The 26,771-nt window shown below is 24.4% G+C and overlaps 2 protein-coding genes across 2 annotated transcripts; both read left to right on the top strand.

The window, feature by feature from the left end:
- Positions 1–5,067: 5,067 nt before the first annotated feature.
- On the top strand, positions 5,068–15,222 carry LOC145831812 (nose resistant to fluoxetine protein 6-like). The gene is made up of 13 exons (XM_082939153.1): positions 5,068–5,368; positions 5,518–5,642; positions 6,376–6,554; positions 7,106–7,248; positions 7,959–8,123; positions 8,335–8,524; positions 8,787–8,961; positions 10,098–10,177; positions 10,651–10,764; positions 11,059–11,218; positions 13,945–14,134; positions 14,328–14,486; positions 14,788–15,222. Exons 1-13 carry the CDS (start codon positions 5,074–5,076, stop codon positions 14,937–14,939), a joined length of 2,127 nt encoding a protein of 708 aa, XP_082795279.1. The 5' UTR covers positions 5,068–5,073; the 3' UTR covers positions 14,940–15,222.
- A 4,632-nt stretch (positions 15,223–19,854) lies between these two features.
- On the top strand, positions 19,855–25,255 carry LOC145832285 (peroxisomal sarcosine oxidase-like). The gene is made up of 8 exons (XM_082939604.1): positions 19,855–19,950; positions 20,030–20,178; positions 20,590–20,794; positions 21,035–21,229; positions 22,536–22,676; positions 22,875–23,045; positions 23,501–23,576; positions 25,131–25,255. Exons 1-8 carry the CDS (start codon positions 19,855–19,857, stop codon positions 25,253–25,255), a joined length of 1,158 nt encoding a protein of 385 aa, XP_082795730.1.
- The last annotated feature ends 1,516 nt before the right edge of the window (positions 25,256–26,771 follow it).

Raw genomic sequence — 26,771 nt, 5'->3', positions numbered from 1 at the left:
TGGGTTCCATTTTTTATTATAATGTCTTTTACTTGCTCCACCTCAGAATGAAGAAGTTCTTTAGTACAAATCTTGTACGCTCTATGTTTTTATTAAGTTTACTTTTCATTTCTTACTACAAAAAGATTGGTAGTGTAAATACTGCCCAGTGAAAGTTGTTTTCCTATAGACATTCGTTAGGAAATTTTTTTAAAGTTTTGTTATCAAATGGCAGATGGTTGTTCTTTTCCACTTTTCTAGTAGAAGAAATATTTTAATGTAAATAATTTAATTTTTGAAATATAGTTTCAGTAATGAAACTTACAGTCAGATAGACGGCGTGGCCATGGGATCACCGTTGGGCCCAACACTTGCTAACATTTTTGTCGTATATTTAGAATCAAAAGTTGCTGAAGAACTGTCGTCACAGGTTTTCTACATTAGATACGTTGACAATTGTTTAGTTATATCCAAAAATTTAGAGGTTATCTCTATATTTTTAAAAAAATCAGAATTGTGCAAACAAAAATAATTTGGTTACAAAATGTCTTTATTTTATTAAATTATCCATTTTGTTTCCGTTATAGTATTTTAATTTAATTATGATTACTTTACATTGATTATTTATTGCGATAACTACTTTGTTTTTTTTAAATTTTTGTTTTTAGGGGAAAAACTATTCATAATTTTATGTCCTGTTATACTGTAAGATTGTAATGAAAAATAGAGAAATACGTTTTAAACTGTCACAAAAGACTTTAGAGAGTGTTTTATACTTCTTATGTATTAAATTTTTTTTTGCAATCTGAATTAAAAAAAAACTTTGTTGGTATTGAAAAAAAATGTAGGAATTGAATTAGTAAAACAAGCTTACAGCCATATTTTTGGTAACTGAACAAGTTATTCAGTTTATCTACTCACTTTATTTTTAGAAAGTTAAAAAAAATACCACGGAATTATATAATGTAAATTATTATTCTTTGAAACAAAAGTGAAGAGTCAATGTTATTAGATCTATGTTTCTATAGGAATTAAAAAAGTAAGCGAAAAAGGTGTTTTAGATTTGTAAATTATAAAAAAAGTAAAAAGAAAAGCTTAAGTTATAAAAAAAATTTCACTGAACTAAATAAAAGAACTAGACATCAAATTTTTTTAAAAATTTCAATGATAGTTTAAATGCAATTTTAGAATTTATTTTTGACTCGCTGTGGCATCTTTTTCTAAGTCATTTTAAAAACAGAGTGGTTATAAATAAAGTTTTATTATGTCAGTCTGCTTTAAAACTTCTACTTTTTTGATATTAGTTCGTCAATTCTAGTTCTTGACAATCAAAGTTTAAGAAACTATATAATTCAAATCAAGTAGATATACACTATACTTAATTCTGGCAACCAAATGGCAAACTGTGGCCCACGGACTAAAACCAACTATTCAGCATAAATCACTAACCAAAAAATTATTTTAAAACTAAAACAATTTGCGAAAGTCAACTAAATTTTTTATACAGAAAACTCACAAACATGCTATATATTTGAATAGAAGTACTTAATGAATCTTAAATTAGTTACGTTTATTTTATAACTTTTTTAGAAATTTTCTGTATACTAATTAAAAAAAGCTTGCAAATGACTTAGTATTTAAATTCTGACACGTTATATATAATAGAACAAACAGCAGACTTTTGACCTAGGTCAGGGGTCGGCAGGCAGTTGGTGGTCACGGGCCAAATTTCAAGTTTACGAAGTCCTCGCGGGCCGCAGTTTTAGTTTTAGTGACATATGAATAATCTTTTGGTTTTAGTTTTAGTCACACGAGAGAAAAGTTTTACTTTTATTCACCTTATCACTTTAAATAACTTTTAGCTATACATAGAATGCTTATTTAAATAAATATTTATTAGAATAAAATTTAAATTGACTGTTTTAAGTGTTAAACTATGTACTTTCATAAGCACTAATAAGTTAAACTTAATACTTTTGTAATTTTACTAACAACCTAACTCTTTATAAAAAACAAATTTGAAAGACAATTTATGGGTTACTTTTATATATTTGTTATACTATTAACCCCTTTTTTCATATATCTAAGAATATTTACTTCAAAAAAAAGTTTTTGCGTGTTAAATAGTTTACCTTCATTAAAAATTTAGTAATTAGTTAACTTAATAAAATAATACCTGTTTGTATTCCAGAAAGCTAGAACAAATTCTTTAACATAATTAATTCTCGAATACTTAAATAAAATATCTTATTAGTAACTAGTCTTTTACATAGTTGCCACTTAAATGCCTGAGTTGTATCAAACCAGCTTAAGTTTATTAAAAGTTGAAAAAACTAATAAATTGTTGTTAATTAAGCTTATATACCTAGTAAAAATATCACCATTATCAAAAAGTACACAAAGTGTAAGAAAACAAGAAAAAACTACAATTAGTAAACTACACTACAATCATAAAAACTATTCTGGGAATTAAAAGATTTCTATAAAGTGTTTGAAATAAAAGTTTCACACAAACCTTAGTTTTTTAGCTTTTAAAATAGCCTGTTTGTGTAGCAACCCAGTTAAAACAAAGTTCACAGCATAAATAAATAACGAAAGTTATTAACAGTAAATAAATTACATGCCAAAAAAAATATAATTCAGCTTGAATGGACAATTAAGTTTCTTTAACAATTTTAACAAAAGTATAAAACTTTATTGAGTCATTAGCGAAATAGAAAAACTTGTTTTTTTATAAGCATTATAGCAATTCTTTATCTGCAATAAGAATATTGCATTTAAAAATATTAATTGTAAAATATAAGACGAGCTACAAAAAAAAAAAAAAAGTTAATTAGGAGTTATTGCGAGAAACGATAAAAAAAACAAATCACCAAAATCAGTTCCAACAAAGCACATGATTATCTTTAGTAACTACAGAATTACCAGAAAAAAATTGTTAAGGCAAGTTATAAAGTAGCAAAATTTATTATTTAAAATGAGATACCGTTTATAATTGAAAACTTTTTAAAAGAATTTATGTTGGTAGTAATGAAAAACTTTTGTTTATTTTTTCAATGACAACAAAAGGTCGTATTTAGGAAATGCATTAAGGTTATAAAGTCGCATAAATCAAATTAAGACTTTAATCAATATGTTTACAAGAGAACACTGATAGAAAAACTATTGCTCATCTGAGAATTTTTATTAAAGATGTTTTTACTAACTTTGACATTTTAGTAGAATTTCTTGGTTTAGTTCCAACACGAAGCACAACAATCGGTGAAATTTTACAAGTAAAGCTGCAATGCACCAATACAAAGGTTTTAGAAGTACAATTCCTTCTTTTTATTTTGGTATAAAGTTTAATTAAAGTTTAAAATGTGTCTTAAAAAATATATCAATATTAAAAAACACTGTTAAGCTACTTTAGTACATTTTTTAATAAAGAGATGTTTATTTGCTAAACTTTTTGTGTCAAATCGAAATTTCATTACTTTACATTGAAAAATTGTTAGAAATTCCAGGTTTATTCAAAAATTATCAAATTCAAGTTTTTTTCCAGAACTTTTAAGCATAAATTTTCAAGTTCCAAGCTTTTCCGGGATTCAAGTTTTTTAGGCAATACTGATTGTTCACACTTAAATGTACACAATAATATAAATAATATATTGAATTATATCAGCTGCAAGACTTAAAATTTAACATATATTATAACTCAAACTAACACTGTGGATTGAGCAAAAAATACATCATAAGTTTAATTTGCCACTCTTTCAAGCAAAAAAGCCAGCCTGAGTCAACAAAAACATTTCTGATATTTTTGTATACAAAAACCAATTCTAGCCAAAAACCTATAAAATAACTTAGTTGGCCTGAGATTTGAAGTCTTCAAATAGTGATAGTCTGAGTGTGTGTCAATGTTTAGTTGTTTATTTGCTTGAATTTGAACTATTTTGATTAACAGTATACAAACTTGATAAATTTACCATCCCTAAGTCTAGTTTATATTAATTAGGTAGCTCCAAAAATCAGCGAATGTGTGTATTGATATGCAAGGCATAAAAGTTATTTTAGTTTTACAAAAACAATGTTTGAAAAATGAAAATGTATACCTAACAAAAACTATATTAATTTATATCATATATACTGTTTTAAATGTGTCTGTACAAATTTAGATATTACATGTAGAAACAACAATGTTAGATAATTATGCATAAACTAAACTTAAACTAACTAAAGTATTAAATAAAAAGTGGTTTAAAATATGAGCAGCTTTTTAAGTTGGTGTCCATATGAATTAATTTAAGTGCAAAGAAAACTTCTAAAAAATTAAATGTGTCAAAATAAAAATTAAAAAAACCTTATTTCTTATTACTATGTAATTTCAAATGTTTTTACACTAAAATATAACATTTACAAATTAAAAAATCTATAAAAGAAACTTAGGTATAAAAAACAGTGAAAAAGAATATCTAAGCTATAAAGAAATGACACTTTAGTTAATTACTGTGAATTACTTTTGTACAAAATGGAAAACACTTGCATTTAGTTTATTTAATAAATAGATATTATATAACTAACTTATTAAATTCAAGGACTCTTTACACTCTTTTTTCAGATAATTATTTGCTGTTGTAAAAAAGAAGTTATTATGAAACTCAGAAAAATATCCTATTGGAATGCTAATTTGTCATTTTCACATTTTTAAACTAAAGCAGTAATTTCTTCTAATTTTTTTTTAATGTTATACAGAGACTTAAAACCAAACTAATCAAATTAAATCGAGTTACTGAAAAAAATTTAACTTGAAACATATTTTTGCTCAGCGGGCCACATTTACATGCTCGCAGGCCACAACATTTTCTTTCGCGGGCCGCATTCCATTCAAAAAAATAACGTGCTCGCGGGCCGCAGTTTGCCGACCCCTGACCTAGGTGATCAAGTATATATATTTTCAAAGTTATCAGATACGAAAAATCTTTACTATAAAACTTTGAAATCAAACCAGCTTGGTTTTGGGAGAAACCCTAAACGAAACACACGCGATTTTTAAATTTGTAGCATGTTATTATGTGGATGAATTAGCTCAAATATAAAACATATAATTCTGCAATGATTATAGTGAGCTCAGTTGTTAAATTAATATGTTCTTTTTTTATCTTAACGTTCTGCTCAGCAACAAGATACACTCCAATAAGCTCATTGACAAGCTCAAACCCTTATCAAGTTTTACAAAACAACTTAAATTTAAATAAGTCATGTCCTTTACAAGAAGAAAATTTATTATTGGATATTTCCAAAAATATAAAGGAGTTTAAGCTTGTACCAGATAACAATTCAGTTTGTTTTAATCAAATATTTGATATAATTGAAAACTCAACAATGAAGTATACAGAGGATTTAAAAAGTTTGTTTTCATTTAATTGTGATAACTAATATTTTAACACAGATAAATAATAAGTTAAAAAAGTTTTAGTTTTGTGTAATTTGCATCCAGTTTTATTAATAATTTTAAATATAACGTTGAAATTTTCCGTAAGTTGAACTTTTTCTTAGCTCTTGACTCCTGGGGAAAACTACCAAGTGGTATATTTCAAGGAAACTCAAAGTTTTTTGGTAGATTCAAAGAATGTCACAGTACAGGAAACCAGTACTGCTTGTCTTATATTGGCTATCTTAAAGTTTGTGAAAAACTTACTTTTTTTTTAATAAACTATTATTTTACTTAATTATACCAGAGATAAATACTTTTTAATCACAACTAACTTATCATGTTCTAAGTTGTATGCATTTGTTTATTAGTTTATAATTTCTTAAATGTAGGATTTAATATGTTGTCACAACAGTCTATTTTTAATGCTTCTAGTACAAAACAGGGTAATTTTGATAAATACTTTGATTAAACAAAGATTGTGCTAATTAAGACTGGACCACTGTATTTTTAATAATAATATTTTAATGTAAATTTAAGTTATCATCAGCATATCTTAACTTATAGTTATAACTTACTATTCAAACTACTAATATCATAGTTACATTAACTTTTACCTATTAACTATTTTGTAGATTAATGTTGTTGAACTCATTTGTAATTAAGTGTTTGGTAAAAAGAACGTATACACTTATAATATTATTTTAATAACACATCAGTTGGAATAATAAAACTGAAAGTCTCTCTAATTTATTTAAATATGAAATAGTTTTTGTAAATTATGATTTTTTTTTGATTGTGCTTAGCGAAATAAACTTTATTAAAACTTCTGATGTTTATAAGAAACTCAAAAACAATTGTTTCTTTCTTAAAAAAACACATTGACATAAAAATCAAAAACATATAAATTTGCTTTACAAAAACTTTTGGCCAAGAGGTTTAATGAAGTTTATAAGATAAAAGTCTATTTAACTAAATTTTAGGAAAAACTTCAAAATGTTTTCAACTTTCTTCAAGTAGGAACCTGTGTACCAAAAGCATGTAGTAAAGAGGATTTAACTTCTTTTTTTAACAAAATTTTAGCTTCAAAAGGTCTGTTTGCTTACTTTCAATGTGATAAAGTAGGTTTTCAAGATTGGACTTCAGTTGAAATTTTTACATTGTTAGTTTTACTTTAATTTAGTATTCATAGTTTTAAGTATTTTTTAGGAGTTCATAAGCCAAGGTCAAACAAAACTGAATAAAAAAGTTTTACTACTTCTTGCATGTCTTAGATTTTTTAAAGTAGCTTAAAAACAGATTAATTGTTAAATACTTGAGTAAGTAAGATTTTTTCTCAAACATCCTGCTTTAGTAAAAGTATATACAAGACAGTTTGATGGCATCCTGTTTAAGTTTTTTATCTAAAATTTAAATTATTAAAATGTATTTATCAATTTTAAAGAAGATGCTCATTAAGCTATTTAAAAAATTGTACAAATTTAAAATTATTTTGAATTTAATTTGAAACTGTTTATTTTCATTTAGTGTTTTATAAATCTTAATTTTGTTTAAAAAGCTAGTTTTTAAGTAAATTGTTAAAAAACTAAACAACAGTGTTTTACATTTGGTTGCAACTGAATAAGTGCCAGTTCCTAGTAAAAACTTTTTTTTGTAACATAATGTAGTATCAATTTTTAAGACTTGTTTCGAGAATAAAATAAAAAATTGTAGGTATCTTTTGTTAACAATAACAATGGTGGTCATTTTATCTTCACTGTTTGATTGCTTACATAGAAGAAAAACAGCTTCAGCCTACAAACAAATTGGAGAAACTAAAGAATTGAAACTTGTTACTCCTAATGCTGATTGTTCAAGTAAGTTTGTTTTTTTAATTTCAGATTATAATCTCTTTTAATGAAAATATAATTCATAGATATAAAACTAATAAAGACTTTTTTTAATAGTTAAAATATGTTTAAAATTAATATGTACTTATATTAATAACTTTAAGGTCAAATTCTATAAAACTTTTTTTTTCAAGTTATATGGTTAAACAAAAAAATCTGTGTATACTACTTATTTAGACATGTATTGTATATATCTTATACAACAAATAATGTTATGAATATTTTTTTATATTAACATAAAATATGTTAATACTTGTTAAAAAGTATCAGAAAAAAAAAAGTTAAATAGAACATTATTAGATTATTAACTCATTGTCAAACATGTTTTTGGCTTGCAGTAAAAATAAAATCTTTTCGAACTCTGTGCAGTAACAGGTATGCTTACCTATTAGGTTGCACTAGTGTAGATAATAGCTGTATTAAACAAGTTCAAAATTTTATTTTATTTGCAATGTTTAGTTTTCACCAGGTTTTTTGGTTGGTTTTATTATTTTTGAATTTTGAACTATTATTTACAATAAAGTTTAAAAAAATGTATTAGAATAAACTTCTTGTCTTTCTGTTAATAGTACATGAATAGTGTAATGAGTATTGAAATGATAAAAAACACTACGTAGAGTTTAGCTGATAAGCACATTTTTTTAAACTTTATGATAATAGTACTAATGTTTTTGTAGGAACAACAAAGTTTTTGACATCATTCTCTTTAATAAGAAACGTAGAAGAGCTGTTTAAAATTAATGATAAACCAGACCAATTCAGATGTTTGAACGGAATGAGGTTTTTTAGCATGTGTTGGGTGATGATTGGCCATTTGATACTCTTCTTAATTGGACTAATTGGTTTGTTTAGTTGTGATCTGGAATGACTTTAACTAGTAGCTACAAGAATATATAAATGAGTAGTTTTTTTAATTTATACAGAAATTTTTCAAAACTTTTTAAAATTTATCACTTTTTTTAATTTAAAACTTTTAGTCCCTTGTAAACTTTTATATAGTGTTCATATAGATCCCTTCTATGAAATTTATAACTTTTAGAACTTTATCTACAGACAATCCATTGTTTTTAGTTGACATAACAAAGGATAGTATTTTGTCTCAGATTGTTGTTAATGCTACTTTTTCTGTGGATACATTTTTCTTTATGTCTGGCCTTCTTGTCTCTTACATACTTTTAAAGAAAATTCAAACTTCCGGCCGAACTATAAATCCATTGGAAATTTATTTTTTACGATATTTAAGGTACATTGATTGCTTTATAAATATAAAAAACTTATTTTTATAATAAGGTACAAAACAACATTAAATATACTTTTTGTTTTTATTTACTTTTTGTTAAGTAGTGTTTTTACTTTGTAATTTAAAAATTGTTAAATTGGAAGTGATTACTTTAGAGAAATTTAATAAAACTTTTAATAACAGGTATGTAACTTTGTTTTAGAAACATACCTTAAAAACAATATTATATTACGATTAAACAAACTAACTATTTTTATTTACTCAGGTTGACTCCTTTGTATGGGTTTTGCCTTTTGTTGGGTAGTACTTTGTGGCTAAAGCTAGGAGAAGGTCCAATGTTTTTCCAGATTTTCGGTTATTTCAGAATGACGTGTAATAAATACTGGTGGACAAACATTTTGTATGTAAATAACCTCTACCCGAGTGATACCCTCCAACAAGTCAATATATAATATTTTTAATTTGGTTGTTAAAGAAACAATAAGAGATACTTAATTTTAAAAGGAAAACAAATATACTTTTTCTTAAAAATTATGTTTTGCTTAAAGAGCTAGTCATTTATTGTAAACCTAAAACAACAAGTTGTAATCAAATTTATATTGTAAAAGTTTGTTTTAATTTTCTGTTAAGATTTTAACTAATTTCTTGAGACTCATAACTAAAGTTTCTATGACTTTTAAATATTTTTCCCCCAAATTTATAGTTTTGTAAGCACTGACGAGCTCTTTTAGCGAATTGTTTGCAGAATAAACTCTTGTAAAATAAGTAGTATACTATGATATAGTAGTTTTCATAATAACTTATTTTTCTATTTAAAAAATTATATTTTAAAACTTAAATTAATGCAGAGTAAATAAAACTTTGAAGGTTCTATATAAAAAGGTTATACAGTATAATTTAAAAATTTGTTTTAGTTATAAATTTATTATAACTTTAGTGTTAAAACTAACTTGACCATTTTTAACTGAAGAATAAATTATAACTACTTTTTGATAAATGTGTAATATAATGACCTACTTTTAAAACTTTAAAGCTCTTGTAGAAAGGGCAACAAGAAAAATGTGAATGTAAATGATCATAAAAATTGAAATCTAGGGGAGGAGACGGTGTGGAGCCCATTGTAGACTATGGTCCCATGGTCAATATTGGCAGTAATGGGTTAAAAAAGGGTGCTTACCATTTTTAAACTTAATTTTTTTTATTAATGTATATATAATTACTATAATAATATGTGTATATATATATATTCATTGTTGTTTAAAATTTAGCTCAAAGTATTAGTTATAAGCAAATGGTGCGCAGCTCAATGACCAAAAGGTCTTTCTCCACACCAATCCATTGACTTTAGTTGTAAGCGTTCACATTTTTCTTTCTTTATTTTTTCTTTCTAATGCTTTATTTTACGAGGTTATAAAAATTTATATATATATTATTTTTTAAAGATAGAATAAATAAAAATTTACTTTTTATTCTACTTGTAAATTTTCATAAAACTGTATAGATTTGAAAAATATTAATCATAACATTATATTTATAATAATAAATACTCTTTAAATATAGTATATTTTTACAACAGTGTTACGCGTGGTCTTGGTATTTAGCAAATGACATGCAGTATTTTCTTTTAACACCTGTGTTAGTCTACATCATTCACAAGTTTGTTTTATAAGTCTACTGATTTTAATGTTCTGTTTTGTATTTATGATACTTTTTTTAGAAAAAAAGGACTATTACTTTTAAAAATTTAAGTCTCATAAGAGATTAAGTGTTTTTATTATTATAAAAGTCTAATATTTAACAATTTAAAAGACTTTATCTTAGATAATATTACAAAAATACTAGTTTTCTTTTTGAAACGTAGGTTGATCAAAAGTTACACGAAATACTTTATGAGGTGCTAAAATTAACTTTCCCTTACAGTTACAGCTATTTGGTATTATGTTTGAAATATTTTTTTTAAATACTCCACTAAGTAAAAACTTATATCGTTTACAGTTTATACAATTAAAAAAACAATTTTTGCATTTCTCTATCTACATTTAGCAAATTAAGATCAGGTGCACTTAGTATGATATGATAAAAAAAATTTTTGATGTATAAAATTGCTTAGCTCTATTGTTCTTTTAAAGAAATAAGAAAGTTGGGTTGTCAGTAGTAGCATGTTTGATATCAACGAGTATAATACTGACCGGAGTAATGTCCAGTATAACTAAACAGCAGCCCGCACTCATGCAAGTTGAAGAGTGAGTTTTAAAATACAATTACATATAAAAGCTAATTTTTTCATAGAAAGTTATTAAAGATAATATTGATAGTTATTTTTTTCGATATTAATCATACAAAACTAAACTTTATGAACCTTTAAAAACTTAGACTTTTGTTTTTAATCTTAATTTTGAACCTTTAAGAACTATTGTAGACAAATTTATATGCTTAAACTTGAACTTAGGTTATTAGTTGACGGATAATATTAAAAGTGCATCAACGAAATACAAAAGCATTTATAAAATGAAAAAAATACTATAAAATTTTAACAGACAGATGGATGTAAGTCGTAAAGTAGCAAACACTCAATACAAGGCCTACATGTCTGATTTGTACACAAAACCTTACTTCAGAATAAGCACATATCTAATAGGATTTTTAACAGGATATTTTTTGAAAGAGAACCGTCAAAAGCAAATTGAATTAAAATTGGTTTGTTTAAGCTCAGTATTATAATTTTATTAAGAAAAGAAATATAACGTTTCATTAAAACTTGCGTTTTAGTACTGGAAAGTGTTAGAGTATAACAAGTTTTTGTGTAAATTTCATTGTAGTAAAGAATCAATTATAAAGCAGTTTATTAAACAAATAAAGATAAAAATACTTAAGTCTTTAAAATTATAAAGTATAACTTATTTTCGTTTAAACTTTTTTGTCGGTAATGATAATAACTATAATTGGCATAGCAGCCAAAAAGGGTCGTAAATGGGGCGCCCACAGGGTTTGAATGTTAAATAAGTTAATAAGAAACAAAGGAAACACGTAGTAACACAACAATTAAACTACAACTAAACTAAACATTAACATGTATATTAAGTTAAATCTGATATAAATAAAATCACGCTGATTCTTTCCCTCTATTTTGTCTCTTCTTCTTTAGTTGCCTGCTAACGATAAAGCACTGTTTATGGCGATCACTAGATTTCTTTTATAACTGATTAATGTTGACATTTAAGCTCTTTAGGTCGCAATTGCGTACGTCTTTTAAGTTAGTCTTGGTCGTTTATCGTTCTCTTTGCCAATAACTAAAGTATTTTAAATAATATAATTTAGAATATTTGTGTAATATTAAAGCTTATACGGTCATTGACAACTTTAGTGGTGCAAGAAACAGTGCTATCATTAAAATCACAATCTCTTCTTTTAGATTTACAGTACTCAAGTATAAACATAAATCAAAATAAGAATAACAAATAATAAGCTTTAGTATCAATAAAAACATTCTTAATATTTATAACACTTGTCGTTTTAAAATTAATTTTTTGTAAAACAAAAAACTTCACTCAGAAATCTCATCATAATGGACATTGAAAGTATGGTCAATTTGGCACAGGTGACGCTTTTGCACACAATTGGAGTTACTGATTTTAAACTTATTACACTTTCACTTTATAAAAATGTCAGAATTTTTACAAGATAGAATTATAACTTAGAATCAACGAATTATTTTTTTTTTAAAGTTTTTATATGTTTATTTCAAAGTTACGAAACTAAGTTTTGTATATATTTTCTTAACTTATTTATTCGTAACTAAAAAAGAACATTAGTGTCCATTATATTCTCTAAGTTTTATGTATTTTTTAGTCCAAGTAAAAGTATTTTTTATCTATATTTTTATCTTTCAAAATCAATATGAATGGCGTATAACGTAAGTACTTGCTGGTTTTTAAATAATTTATGTTGATGAATTACAGAGAACGCAAAATTTCTTGATTAAAAATTGTTTTATAGCAAATACAATCTCAACAGTTATTCTTGTTTCAGTAGATGACAAAAATAACTGATTTATGCATTAAAATGGCGTAAAATATCATAAGACTGTTTAGATAAATAAATTAAAGTTAAGACACTTTGGTATTTCCATCCTATTTATAGAAACTCTGTAGAACTGTGCTAGTTATGGCATAGGTAAACGTTGTTAGTTTGAAAAAAATTGAGTGTCTATAAATTTTAATTTAAAGTAAAAACATTTTTTTGTATAAATTTTAATTATATACAAACTAACTCATTTTAAGAGTTAGAAAAACTTATGATGGTAATTTTAGAAATTTTTACATTAAAATGACTAAAAAGTTATCAAGTTTAAACAATAATTTTTATAAGTTTTAAATTTTTAAGTTTCAACCTGTTTTATGTTTTATTTTTAACTTCAGAAAAGTTCAGAAAGTTTATTAATAAACTGTTAATTTTATTAATTGTCTCTTAAACAGCCATCTATTAAACTTATTGTTTTTTTACATAACACTCTAATAAAAAAGACCTAGTGAAATAAAGTTTATATAACAAATATGAAAACAAGTCTATATTTAAACTATTAGGTTGTCTTTTAATAATAAACACTTTTTATATAAAACTAAATCATTGGCAAAGCTATTTGGAAATTTTTTTAATATAAGTTATATTGTAAATAAAGTTAAAATAAGTATCAATGTGACAGTTTTAAACTTAATGTTTATTATTTTAGACTAAATGTGTTAAATTAAAATGAATGTGATTAAAATAAAAATCTATATGTAATTTACATTTGTTTTTCACAAATTTTGTAAGTTAAAATGTCAGTTAAATTAATTTTCTTAACATTAATTAAAAATTTATATCACTCACAATAATAATAAACTCAAAACTTCATTAATATAAGGTACTTCTTTATAAGCAATTGTTACACTATCATAACTTTTAACAATAATACTAAACTTAAATTATATATATTTATTTTTTCATTTATTTAGTAATGAAGTGTGCTTAAAGTTTTTTTAACAGTTTAATAAATGCTACAACTTAGTGTGTGCTAAAATGTAATATATTTAAAAAAAATTGTTTTTGTTTGAGAGTAAATCAATGTTTAAAAAAGACTATATAACTTCTATATTAATTTTTCTGAGTAATGATGTATAATAACTTTTGAAAACAAAAATTAATATAAGTTACAATTTAATTTTATAGCGGTAATTCAAACAATTAAAATAAAATTAGTTTTTTTTATAAGGAGCCATATATAAAAATGTGTCTTCAGATTCTAAAAATTTAATAGTTACCATAGGTCTGAAAAAAGAAACTATAAATATAAAAGAACTAAATACGTATATATTAAATAACGTAGTTCATAATTGCAAAAAAAACTATTGAAAACTTTTTTTAATAATAAATGTATATAACAGGTAACAAAAGTTGTGTGCTGGTTAATGAGTACAGCATTTACATTGGCCATACTGTTCGGATTGTTCTATTACTACAAGACCGGTGACCTTGTTGAAAACAACTTGGCAGCTTTGTATAACTGCATGTCAAGACCACTGTTTGCAGCTTCATTATCATGGGTCACTATTGCTTGTGTTTATGGACATGCCGGTTTTTATTTTAATCTTACTTTGTATAAACTATTTTTTAAATTAAGTTTTAATTAGTTATATTAATTCTACCCGCAGTTTTTTTAAGTACACTTTTTGAATTACTATCTTCAGTAAAGTCAAAAAAAACTAATTATTATAAAAGTTTACAAGTTGTAACTAACAGCTTATACATATTACTCTCTCACATTCAGAGCCAATAAACAAGATTCTCAGTGCGAACATATTTCAAGTGTTGAGCAAGCTAACATACGGAGCTTACTTGATGCACCCGCTGGTGTACTATCTCGTGATCACTTCAAACGAAGCAACTTTGCACATTACATTGTTTTTATTAGTTGTTCTTTACATTGGTACGTTTAAGTTTTGTAAATTAGTTATATGTCAAGTAACAGGCTTGTATTAGATGTCAACTCGTTTTTGTTGACTATTTCGACGTGAATTTTTGGTAGGGCTTAATTTCAAATAACATTAAAAGCATTGTTGATTTTTTGTTGATAAAGTAGTTCATTAAAAGTTACTTTAATTTTTTTTTTGGTTTTTACTATATACTTATCTGTCGCTCAGCTGTTCAGCAAGGTATATGTTTTTAAGAGTACTATACTTTGCTCTTCAGTTTTCAAATGCTTATAAATTTCAATTAATTTCCAACAGGTTTACTTTTCCTGACTTACTTCATTTCAATGTTGTTGTACCTTTTTGTTGAACTTCCAGTTTCGAATCTCATTAAACTAGCGGTTGAAAAAAAGAATGTGATGTCTCTTCGAAATGACCAACATATAACGGAAAATAGTTGCACTGATTAATTTAGAGCAGGGTTTTCCAAAGTTGGCGTTATCGTCCCTTTGGGCGATTTTGTCTTTTAGGGCAATAACTAGTATATGAGGTGATACCTAATAAAGAGGGCGATTGTTTTTGAATCTTTTTAAATTCTGCCAAGTGGGCGATCATGTCATTTTGGGACATAAAGTAATTTTGGGAAAACCCTGATTTAAAGAAGATCTGCATTCCAATATGTTTGAGACAGTTTTCAAAACGTAAATATTGAATTTCAAAAATCTATTTAAGAAGAAAATTTGATCAAAGTATTTCAAGTAATTCCACTTTAACATTTTTATCTTATTAAATGTTTGTTTTTATTATAGTATAAAAGCAATATAAAATTAAGAAAGATACTTAGTTATTACTATTTATATAATCATTTTCTAAGTTTTGATTAATCTGTTTTTAGGCTAAACAATTTTAATTTCGTGACTTACTGTTGAGTGAAATGAGTGAAAAATTAACTAAGCTTATGATACTAAATTGAGCGCTGTAATTAGTTTTTAAACTTATATAATCATTTTCAAAGATTTGCTTCTGTAAAAAAAGCATTTCTTTAGAATTCATAAGTTGTAGTATACTTTTGCACCATATGCTAATATGCATACTTTTTTTATACCCTAAAGCTATTTTTTGTTTAATCGTGTCTTATTGCTCTAGTTAAATAAAGCCTTTAAACTAAAACTAGTGGCTACTTTTGCAAATAAATTTGTTTGAAACCAAAAAATACCACAAAAAATTCGATTGGTAAATGATAGTATATTATGTAAATGTTTTATCGTAATCATATATATGTTTCGAGGTAAAAAATAAGGTTAAAATAAGCTGTACAACATATGTTTGAATAAATAAGTACATATTATAAAAATTAGAAATTAAATATCTGCAGCAATGTTTTAGAAAGAAAAATTACAGTTAACAGTCGTTGCTGGAGGGTGTTTTGTATAAAGATTAAAACTGAAGTAGCTAAAAATGTTTTTAATAAAAAATTAATTAACGATTCTACCTGTGAGCATCTTTACATTATAAATAACTAAATTTATGAATTGCATAAACATTATTAAACTTGACTATGAAAACCAAATATGAATAAAATAACTTTTTGATAGATTTAAACTAGTTTCTTAAAGTTTTGTAACCAGTAGTTCATATACACTTTTAATTAGATAAAAAATGCAAGGCTTAATTTGTTTTAAGTTATGATTAAACTATTAAGTTATTGTAATATATAAAGATAGTTGGATAAGTTTAACTAATGTTATATAATTGTAATTAAAATAAGATAACGTTCTTAGTTTGATTTAAAGATATTTTATACATAAGCTGTAGCTACAAATTATTGACTCCACTAAATTAAATCAGAACTACAAAAAAAAAAGATAATCATGCCATTAACTAGTTTAAAAAATGTAAAAAGAAGATAAGAAATAAGTTAATGTCAACAAATTTTAAAATAATGTCAAAAAAAAAGTATAAAGCTTGAGTAATTATGAGATACTTATTAATTTTTGCTTTTACAATTTGTAACAAGCTATATATTTATGTTGTGTTCGTTTACCTATCATAGAAGCTGTAAATATATCTTTCTTCGAATTTGTTAACTAAGTTGGTTTTTTTGAGACAAGTCTTTATAGGTAATATAATTTTAAAATTCGTTTAAGGACACAGTAAGAAAGTTTTGTGATCTAATTTGTTTTATCAAATTAATAATCGGTTAAAGTTAAATTATTATAAAATATCTACCAAGATTTTTTTGCAATTGAAAAGTTTTGAGTACTTATGAGTTAAATTTTGGCCTATATAAGTTTCAATAAACGTTTGATGATGAGATTTATTTGGAAAGTACTTTAAACTATAAATATAAAAAATACTTTTGTAGATTTTTAGAATCAGAAAATTTATTGATTAGTTAGTTTAATTTTATTGTAAAGTGCTATGATACTAACGTTATAGTAAGTCTCGATTAGAATAAGCATGAATTAAAAAGCTACAAAAGATAAAAGTTTATATTTTATAGTCATTAGATGAATAGGTTCAAGTTAACTAAAGTTTATCAATAACTTCCACACTTATTTAAAATAAAATTCAGTTTTTAAAATAAACTGTTTTTAGGTACTAATTTTTTTTTGTTGCTTACTTGCAGCAAGTTTAGAAATATACAAAACTTTATTTATTTTTATAAAGCTACAACTTCCTGTTTGATGTTATTACTTAAGATCTTTCTAAAGTCATAAACGAAACATTAGCTAAACGAGATTAGAAATTTTTAATAGGTTGTTTCAATATCTAATTACAAAAATTAATGTACATATATTTTTCTACAAATATTTAATATGATAGTTGTTTATATACTAATTCAAACGAATAAAAGAAATCAGTGATACTCCTAAAGACATTATTATACAGTGTTAAATAATGCATAGGTACATTTTACTTAAACACACCATAAAATAAATTTATAAAATAAGTGTTCTATCATACTTTATCAATTAGGTACTTTTCAAAAATTCAAAAAAGAAAATATTATTTATTAAGGAAATTAATTGTATATACTAAGTATTAAATAATCAACTACTTATTTTTTACATTATTTTAACGCAAGTTTAATGTTTATATAATTCTCAAAAGTTTAAAAATTGTTAATGTGGATAATATTTTGTGAAATTGTGCTTAATATATGCTAAAATAGCATAATAAACATTTTACAATTAAACTTTACCACAACTTGAAAACATTTATTTTTAGTATTGGAAAAAAACTTAAACCATATTGGTTAAATAAATAGTTTTAAAGCCATAACTAAATTGTTTAAAAAAAATCAAAAAGTAATTTAGACTTTTTATATTGCAAATTATCTTGTTATGAGTTATTCAGGAGTTTCTACACTTTTAGTTTTAGTTATTAAAAATGCAATGTTACTTTTCTGAACGCAAGTAAGAGGTAAAGACCTGAGGAATTAGTGAAAATGTTATTTTCAATTTTCTGTAACAACTAAAACTTATTAATGAGTACTCGTATAAAATATTATTATGAATTTATCATTCTGTAATACTTTTGCTGTTTGCCATTGTATTTTTTATGAAGTATCTAATGAATAAAGAATATAATACTATTTAAGCAAAGATTTGTGAAAACCTATAATAAACAATCTAATGACAATAAGATTATATTATACTTTTATGATACTGTAATTGGTTTTATATTTTTCAATGAATCGTTATAATCTTCTTTTTTAAAAACGATCGACTTCAATTGTTTTTTTCACAAATATATCAAAAGCAAATTTAGTTAATTACATGCATTTTAGAAACATTCCAGTTTGTAATTTATCAAAAACTGCTCTACAGAGTACTTTATTTCTAAAATTTTCTATGAAGACAGTGACAACAGATACATTAAGTTTATTTTTTATGTTTTAAGTTTCTAGCTCGACAAACTCTATGACGACTTAAGTAAGCCTAATATAAATTGGATTTTTAAAACAAAATGTTATTTTGTTCTACGGTTGTAATAAAAGTTTTTTTTGATATGATCAAGAAATCTTTCAAACTATCAAAAAACCAATTAATAGTGTTAGCAAAGCAAAACGTTTTGTTTACTTAAAATAAAACTTTAAATATAAGACTGTAACAACTAAGAAGACACAGTAAAAAGGCTTTTAACTAAATTAAAACAGTTAGAATCTTAACAAAAATATTGAGGATTAAGGTCGTTGATATTTAATTGTTAAATTTTTCGTTATTTTCAATGACACTGTAAAAACAAAGAAAATACTTCGCTATAAAGATAGTCAAAATAATATCAATAAGAAAAGTTCATTAAATTATCTAGATATCAATAGTATATTTCATTGCGTATATACAGACTAACTACATAAAAAGAGTGAAAGGTGATGTAATGAGCTTATAAAACTCATAATTATCTTTTTCAAATAAGGCAGCTTTCAATATACAAAATTGAATTAAATACTAAAAGTTCCAAACAAAATGCTTAAAGTTAAGTATGATCTAGTAAAAAAGTTTAGTTAGAAACAAACTTGCTAAAAAAAAAAAAATCAATTTGAACTGAAAAGTTTAAAATAAAAATAACCAAAAATATTTTAAATCATATTTAAATGCCAGTTTTTAATTAATACTATCATGGTGACATAAATAGCATTCAGCTGTTAAGCTAAAATTTATAAGAAAAATTTCGTTAGTTTGATAGATAAAAATGTATATTTTGATAAAGAAAAAGAAAAATCGAACGTGGTGAGAAATGTTAAGATATTTTTATGTGAGTTTTACTGAGGCATTTAATAATTTTATCAGACACAAGTGTAATTTATATGTAGTTATACTGCTTTGTAAGTTATGCAGGTGTATCATTAAAATTTATTAGCCACTTTAACTTTAAGCAAACACAGACATACTGCAATTGTTTAACCACAGCAGCAAGTTGGATGATGCATGTATATTGGTTAATGATTAAAGTAACACACATGTTTTATGAATTTATGTTTAACTATCCTTTTAAAGTTTTTTGAATTTTTTGTATATTTTTAAGAAAATATTTATTGTGTACCTGCTGTTACAAACTTAATACTTTCACGAAATATTAGTGTTCTAAACTACCATAGTGTGCTAAAATTTACATCAATAAATGTTTATAAAAATAAACTTGATCGCTAGCCTGAAAAACATGTAATCACTTTGCATTTTATTTGAAATAAAAGAACTTTCTAACTACTAAACAGAATTGCTATATATGTAAAGTTTTTTTGTTGTTCTTTAAAAAAAAATGGATAAGCAATTAATTAAAACTAAAAAATTAGTTTTATTTAAATAAAATTTGTCACTCTTTTATTGTATGTATAACTAAGCTGAATTGAATTTTCTTAAGAACAGAGTTATAAAAGTTATGTATGATGTAATAATAGTTGGAGCAGGGGTTCAAGGCTTGTCAACTGCGGACTACCTGCTGGAAAATAAACAAAATGTTCTGGTTTTGGAACAGGTATGAATTAGTTTTAAACTTTAAGCACCTTGTTTTATAAATGTTTTGTTTAAAACTAAACTATGAACTATATATACAGTTTTCGCTTTCCCATACAAGGGGATCATCTCATGGGGCATCAAGAATAACGCGACACAGTTACATTCAGAACCACTATACTGAAATGATGCCAGAGGCGTTTGATCGTTGGGAAAAATTGGCTAAAGTTTCCAAAACAGAACTATTTAAGTAAGCTATTTCTCATAAACTCTTAGTAAGTTTTAAATTGTCAACAAACAAATATAACGTTTTCGTATTTATTTAAAATTTAATTTAAACTACTGTTTTGTTAAAAACATAGTAGTCGTTAACTTATAACTTTAAAAAAATAAAGAAACAGACTTACTTATAATATCTTTAAAGAATTTCAAGATTTTTCAAAAAAGACTTACTATCCTAAAAAAACTTTTTTTAAACCAAGTATAAAAGTTTATCTGATAGTTATGACTGTAAAAGTTGTACACATTTTTATAAGAAATAAAATGGGAATTAAGAATAATCAGACTAATGTGTATAGCTTTACTTAAACAAGTTTTAGGTACAAGTTTTATAATAAACTTTAATTTTAACTATCATTAAGTTAGTTTGTAACTAAAATAGAAACTGTGGTGTAATTACTATTGGAAGTAAAGAATACGTTAATACGATTGTGCAAAATTTGAAAAGTTCAAAAGTTGCTCACGAGTTTTTAGATGGTGTTGGTGTTAACAAAAAATTTGCTGGACTGAGTTGTGAAAATAAGTACGCCGTTTTTGAACCAAGTGGAGGTGTTTTGCTTGCAGACAAATGTTTGCAAGCCTTACAAGTTGGTTTTTAATAAGTTTCAAATTGAGAATAAAATAAAATATTAAATAACATTGTTGGTAAAAAGTTTATTATTTACTGAAAATTTAATGTTTGCGTGAAATTATGTACAAGAAGTTTTTGTAAAATAAGCTTATTATTAATCTTTAAACATACAATTGTTTACAATAAGTAAAAATACTTTAAAAGTTTTAGAATAGCTACATGAATAATTTTCCTTTAACTAATAAAAACCCTAAAGGTCTCAATTAAACTAAGGGGAGGAAAAATAAGTGACAATGAAAAGTTTATGAAATTAGAAGATGCGAACAAGAAAGGTACTTTTGTAAAAGTTGTTACAAACAAGGGTACGTATTCAGCAAAGAAAGTTGTGCTTACTTGCGGTTCTTGGATAAATAAGATCATAAATCCTCTTGGTGTTCAGTACCCATTAAAAGTGAGTTAAAACATGCATAAGAAAACATCTAATGTGCTAAATAAAAGTAAACTTAATTTCATATCAAAAGCGGACTTAAATAACAAGAAAGAAAATAATCAGTCAACATATTTTGAAAAAAAAATTATATTTGTACAAAATGTTATATTCTTTTAATTTTTACTTTTTGTTGATAAAACTTTTACATAAACATAACTTGTAAAACCTTTATATTATTAGTATCTTAAATTTTAAGTAATTTAAATTATTCAAAACTAAAAGCAAAAGTCTTTTTTTCAAGTAATTCAAAAACACAATTTTTGTAAAAAAATTAGTTTAAAAAAAGTTTAAGTCTACTTTTTACTTTATAAAAGTAAATAAAAATAAAAACTTTAAACTTTAGATATTGGCTAAAAACATTTAACAGATGGCACATGTTTTTATTTTGTAAAAGCTACAATATCTTTTAGATTGTAAATACTATGAAATTCAAAAACATTAGTATTTCCATTATTTTTATGTTTTACAAAGTATAAATTTGTGTTGTCTCAGAAGCTTAAATTTTTTTTTATTGTTCTAGGGTTAGGCAACGTATAAACCGCGGGCGACATCAGACCAGCCAACAGAAACCTTTGACCTGCGACGATTTTTTACACTTTAAAATAACTCGACAAAAACAAAATTAAGCTTTATAATAACAACCGTTTTGAAATATGATCCCAATATTATTAAACAGTGTAGTGATTAATAGATCACTAGTTTACTATAATTTTGGTTTTAACTGACTTTATTTAATTTTTTAATTACACCTTTTAGTATTTTTGCCGCCTATTTTAGATATTAGTAATAAATCTGGCAATCTAACAAAAAAAAGTTTCACTTCACCTTATCAAATACCCTGACCCTTTGAATAAAATTTAAGTCTACTTTTCAAAAACTGTTTGTTTTTTTTTATTGGAACTTTCATAACTTTTAGGACAATAAAAAGGCTTAAATGTCGTAAAATTTTAAATAGGCTTCCAACTTTAACTATAAAGAAATATAATTTACTAATCAGCCAGCTTATAAATTCACAAAAAGTATAAACAAATTTAAGTTTTTTAAGTATTTAAGTTTTAATAGTTTTTTGTTACCTGGCTGTTAAAAATATTGAGTTTGTAAAATGTCTATACATCTTCAATTTATAAACATTTTTTAATTTTTTTACTATATATAAAACTCTGAAAGCTAAAATAAAATTGTAAAGTATTAGTCTTAGATTTGATAATACAAACAAAGTTAAAAATCTACTTAGATTTTTATAACTTTTTAAATTATAAAACCACAGGTTCTTAAGATAAATGTTTTATATTGGAAGGTCATTGATCAAAACAAATACAAAATAGATTATTTCCCTAGCTGTATTATTGAAGAGGATGGAAAAGTTTTCTACTCTCTTCCATTGTTTGAATATCCTAATTGCATGAAGGTTTTTAAAAAAAATACTCGCTTATTAAAACTATTAAAATAAACTTCATAAATTTATTGCATTTTAGAATAAAATAAAAGGTTTTAATTGAAAAAAATCTACTTAAGATAATAAAATTTGTAATTCAAGCTTTTTAAACATTTTTTATCTAGGACTAATAAACTTATTCTGACTCAAAACAATAATTCTCATCAATAGGTCTGTTATCATTATGGAGTTGAAATAAATCCAGACGAGCCTGAAATTTTGAACTCTGATGTTAAAAAAGCGTTGAAAAACACTCAGTTCGAATACACTTTGAATTGTGTTAAAAAATATTACCCATACTTACAGCAAGACGTTGCTGTACAGGAAAATTGTATTTATACTGTAAGTTTTTTGAAAAACACTTTGTGATAACGATTTAGACTTTTAGAGAATTTTTTTTTTAAACTAAGTTTTTTTATAAGTCATAGAACTTTGTATTTATTATCAGACAAAACTCTAACTTTTCTTAAACTTGTTTAATTTTTTAATTTAAAAGTTTTAAATCTACAATATATTTTATAAAACAAAAATAGTACTTTAAAATAATCTTTTTTTAAAATAGGTTAGTTATTTTTATTACTAACCTAGTAAATACAGCCTTATTTTTGATCTACTTTTTTAGTTCAATCTGATGAATAATTCTAGAATAAACCTATTGACTGTTTATCAGTACGTGTAGAGTACTATACAAATTAGAAAAACTTAGCCTTAAAAAGTTCTTAGCTTTAGATTTAAATAGTAGTTTTTTTGGTACTCATACCGTATCAAGTTACTCATATAGTATTAATTTTAACTAGAACACTCCAGATGAAGATTTGATACTAGAACCAGTTCCTGGACATCCAAATGTTATAGTTGGAGCAGGGTTTTCTGGTTAGTTTATACGAAACTTATCTGAAACAAATACAACATCATGTAATATATTTTTATTCGTTATAAGCATCATCTGTTTAATATTTTTATATTTTCGTCAGAAGTTTGATTTCACATAATTAGGGTGCAAGTTTACTCAAATTAGCAAAACTCAAATTCCAACAATTCATATTCTTTGAAAGAAATTGAAGGGCCACAATTCAAAAAGTAATCAATTTTTGAAATAAAAGTATGTAGGTCTTATTAATATCAAGAATCCTTTTTTATTTTTTTTTATTTTAGATACTTTTTGAGATATGGCTAAAATAAGTTTTCAAATAAAGTAGTTTTTCGTAATTTATAAATATCTCAAAAAGTTTTGCAATGTTTAAAAATTCCTTGTAGATATCAATAAAACCTGCAAAGTATAAAAAATGTCAAAAAAAACGTATATATGTCCTACATACTAATTTTATTTTTTCAAATATGTATAACGTTTTGAAATATGGTCTCTTAAAAAAAAATATATATATTTCTTTTATCGGAATTAGATTTTCATGTAACCTTGTTAAAAATGATTTTGTAGCTAACTTTAATTTGTTCTTTTGAACCTTGCAAAAAATCTTACATTACTACTTCATTAACTAAAAACAGCTTTTTAAATGTATTATAAACAACTAAGAGTAATTTTAAGTATATAGTTCTATTTAATTAGGGCTTTGCTGATTTAAGGAGCCTTAATTAAGTAACAAAAAATAATATAATAACTTAAACTACTTTCTTTTTTATCTATAAACAGCTCTACTAAGCTTGTAAAAAAATTATTTATTAAAGAAGTGTAAAACAAATAATATCATCCAAAACAATAGTAAAAGTTTTCAATAAGTTTATAAATATTTAAAAAAAAATAGTACCAAACTGTTATGTGAATTTGTCTTTATTATTAAAATGTCTTAGATATTAGGAGTACATATATTTTAGTGCCCAATATCGCTAAACTTGAAGTAGAATAATTAAAATTAAAGTAACAAAGTTATAATTTACTTGTTTTTATCACTTAATTCTAAATGTAAAACATCACATATTTTACAGTTACTCGAATTGAATAAAGCGTACTATTTTCTTAAAATTATAATAATTCAAGACTTTCTTAACAGTTATAAAGTACGTATACTTTCTATTTAACATCTTTATTTTTTGAACGAAACAATTTTAAGTTTGATAAAAACCTTATTAGTCTCTCAGTTCATAATAAAAAAATTATTATTTGTTTTGGTTTTAAGAAAATAAATAAAGAGATCTCAACTACTAGAGGAGAAATAATGAATTTATTTAATTTAATTGAATTTAAGAACCGGTTGACCGAAACTTAGTTTGTAAAATAATCTTGAAGGAATAAAAGTTATAACAAAAAGTATAACTTATTCAATAAAGTTATAAGTTCTATTAACAAACAGAGTAAAACATTTAAGACGATTTCAGTACTCGTAGTTTTTTACTTTAAAAAACTCAAATACACTTTTACAATTTTTTATTATTATAAAGTATAAAAGTTATAATACTTAACCTTTTTAGGTCACGGATTTAAGCTTTCACCTACTGTTGGACGTATTTTAGGGGATTTAGCAATGGAAAAATCCTCAAAGTATGATTTAAAGCCGTTTAGTAGCAGCCGCTTCAATCCTAAATCAAAGTTTTAATAATTGATTTTACAAATAAATTCAAGGGAAATAGTTCTTAACGATTTATATAACAAACTCATTTATACAGAATTATCTTAAAATAGTTTTTGCTAAAATTTATTTTATAACAGCTTGCTATTATAATTCAAATTACAAGAGCTTCTTTAAGTTATTTTTTAACTAACGATTGTTTTTGTCAATTTTTTATTAAATAAAACATCAATAGTGTTAAAAACTTTATTGTTATATAAAAATTAAAATACACTAATGCAAGTTTCTAACAAATCCTAAGTTTAAAGTAAAACTAACAAAAAGGTTTGTATCAGTAAAAACTTTAAATAAGTTAAGATCATTTAAAGTTTTACTTTCCCTAAAATTTAAGTTTTATACAGTTATTAACGAAATAAATTTTATTTTATTTTGACTAAATAACTTCTAAGCTCAAAAAAATGAGCTCTGCTAAAACAAAAATACAAAATTTAAAAATAAGTTATATTGGAAACAATTAGTTTCAAGGGTCGTTATTTTTTTTTCATGTTTAAACTAATTCTCTTATAAAAGAATTTAAAACTTATGAGTTTTAATAAATATCAAAACTCTTAAGTTATTTCATGTCATTTTCATACCAACAGATCTAAAAAGTAAAGCATAGTTACAACGTTATACTTTAAATTAGGTTAACCAACAAATTTACATTCTATTACAGTTTTTTTTTCTTACGTAGTTTTAGGGAAAAAATTATTTTTCTTTATGTTTAGTTAAGTTAAAAAGGTAATAATTTTATAATAGACTCTAGTTTTTTTCTTCAAGATTTCTTCATAGTCATGTTAAGATCATTTGTATAATTCTAATTTTAAAACAAACACAAGTATGCACTGTAGAGTTCATCATTTCAAGATGCAGCGACTGAAAACTCTCTTATAACTAATAGTATTACAATAAGTAATTTGTTAAGTAATACTACTTTGTAAAAGTTGTGATTTTTTTTATTAAAATTAAAATGTTTGCAATATGGTAAACAAGGAAAACGACGTTAATATTGGTTGTAGATGTCGTAAAAGCAAGATCAAAGCAATTCTACGTTTGTTGTTGCTTGTTGACTTTTTCTTAGTAAAATTAATAACAAAGAAGAATAGAATTGAAGTTGTAAATTAATAAAATCATAAAAATTAATTATTTAAACCAGGGGTCAGCAAACTGCGGTCCGCAGGCCAAATTTTATCCTTGCAGTTTATATGCGGCCCGCGAGGTGGTTTTTAGTTCAAACATACTTGTTTAAAGCACCAATGAGATAATTTTTTGTGGTAAAAACCTAGAATTAGGCTCTTAACTCATTAACTACTCTTTATTAGTCCTCTATTGTAGCTTATTTTATCAAATTTTATTTAAAATAGTTTTTATTTAACAAAAATTGTAAAATAAATTTTCACGTGGAATACTTTTCTATATACAGTGCTGCACTCGAGCAGTCTTTTTTAGATAAATTTTCCCGCGACTAATAAAAAGCTGCTGACCTAGTTGGTCATTCGATGTT

This window comes from Thalia democratica, chromosome 3 (assembly GCF_965202585.1).
Source record: "Thalia democratica chromosome 3, ktThaDemo2.hap1.1, whole genome shotgun sequence".
NCBI lineage: Eukaryota > Metazoa > Chordata > Thaliacea > Salpida > Salpidae > Thalia > Thalia democratica.
The sequence above is the reverse complement of the archived record's forward strand: the minus strand, read 5'-3'. Positions and strand labels throughout refer to the sequence as shown.

Coding starts and splice junctions, on each gene's coding strand:
- LOC145831812 (XM_082939153.1), top strand. CDS start 5,074: ATGATTATAGTGAGCTCAGTTGTTAAATTAATATGTTCTTTTTTTATC. Junction 6,555..7,105: donor TCAGTTGAAATTTTTACATT/GTTAGTTTTACT, acceptor AAAAAATTGTAG/GTATCTTTTGTTAACAATAA. Junction 8,124..8,334: donor CTTCTTAATTGGACTAATTG/GTTTGTTTAGTT, acceptor CTTTATCTACAG/ACAATCCATTGTTTTTAGTT.
- LOC145832285 (XM_082939604.1), top strand. CDS start 19,855: ATGTATGATGTAATAATAGTTGGAGCAGGGGTTCAAGGCTTGTCAACT. Junction 20,795..21,034: donor AATGTTTGCAAGCCTTACAA/GTTGGTTTTTAA, acceptor AAAACCCTAAAG/GTCTCAATTAAACTAAGGGG. Junction 23,046..23,500: donor AGGAAAATTGTATTTATACT/GTAAGTTTTTTG, acceptor AATTTTAACTAG/AACACTCCAGATGAAGATTT.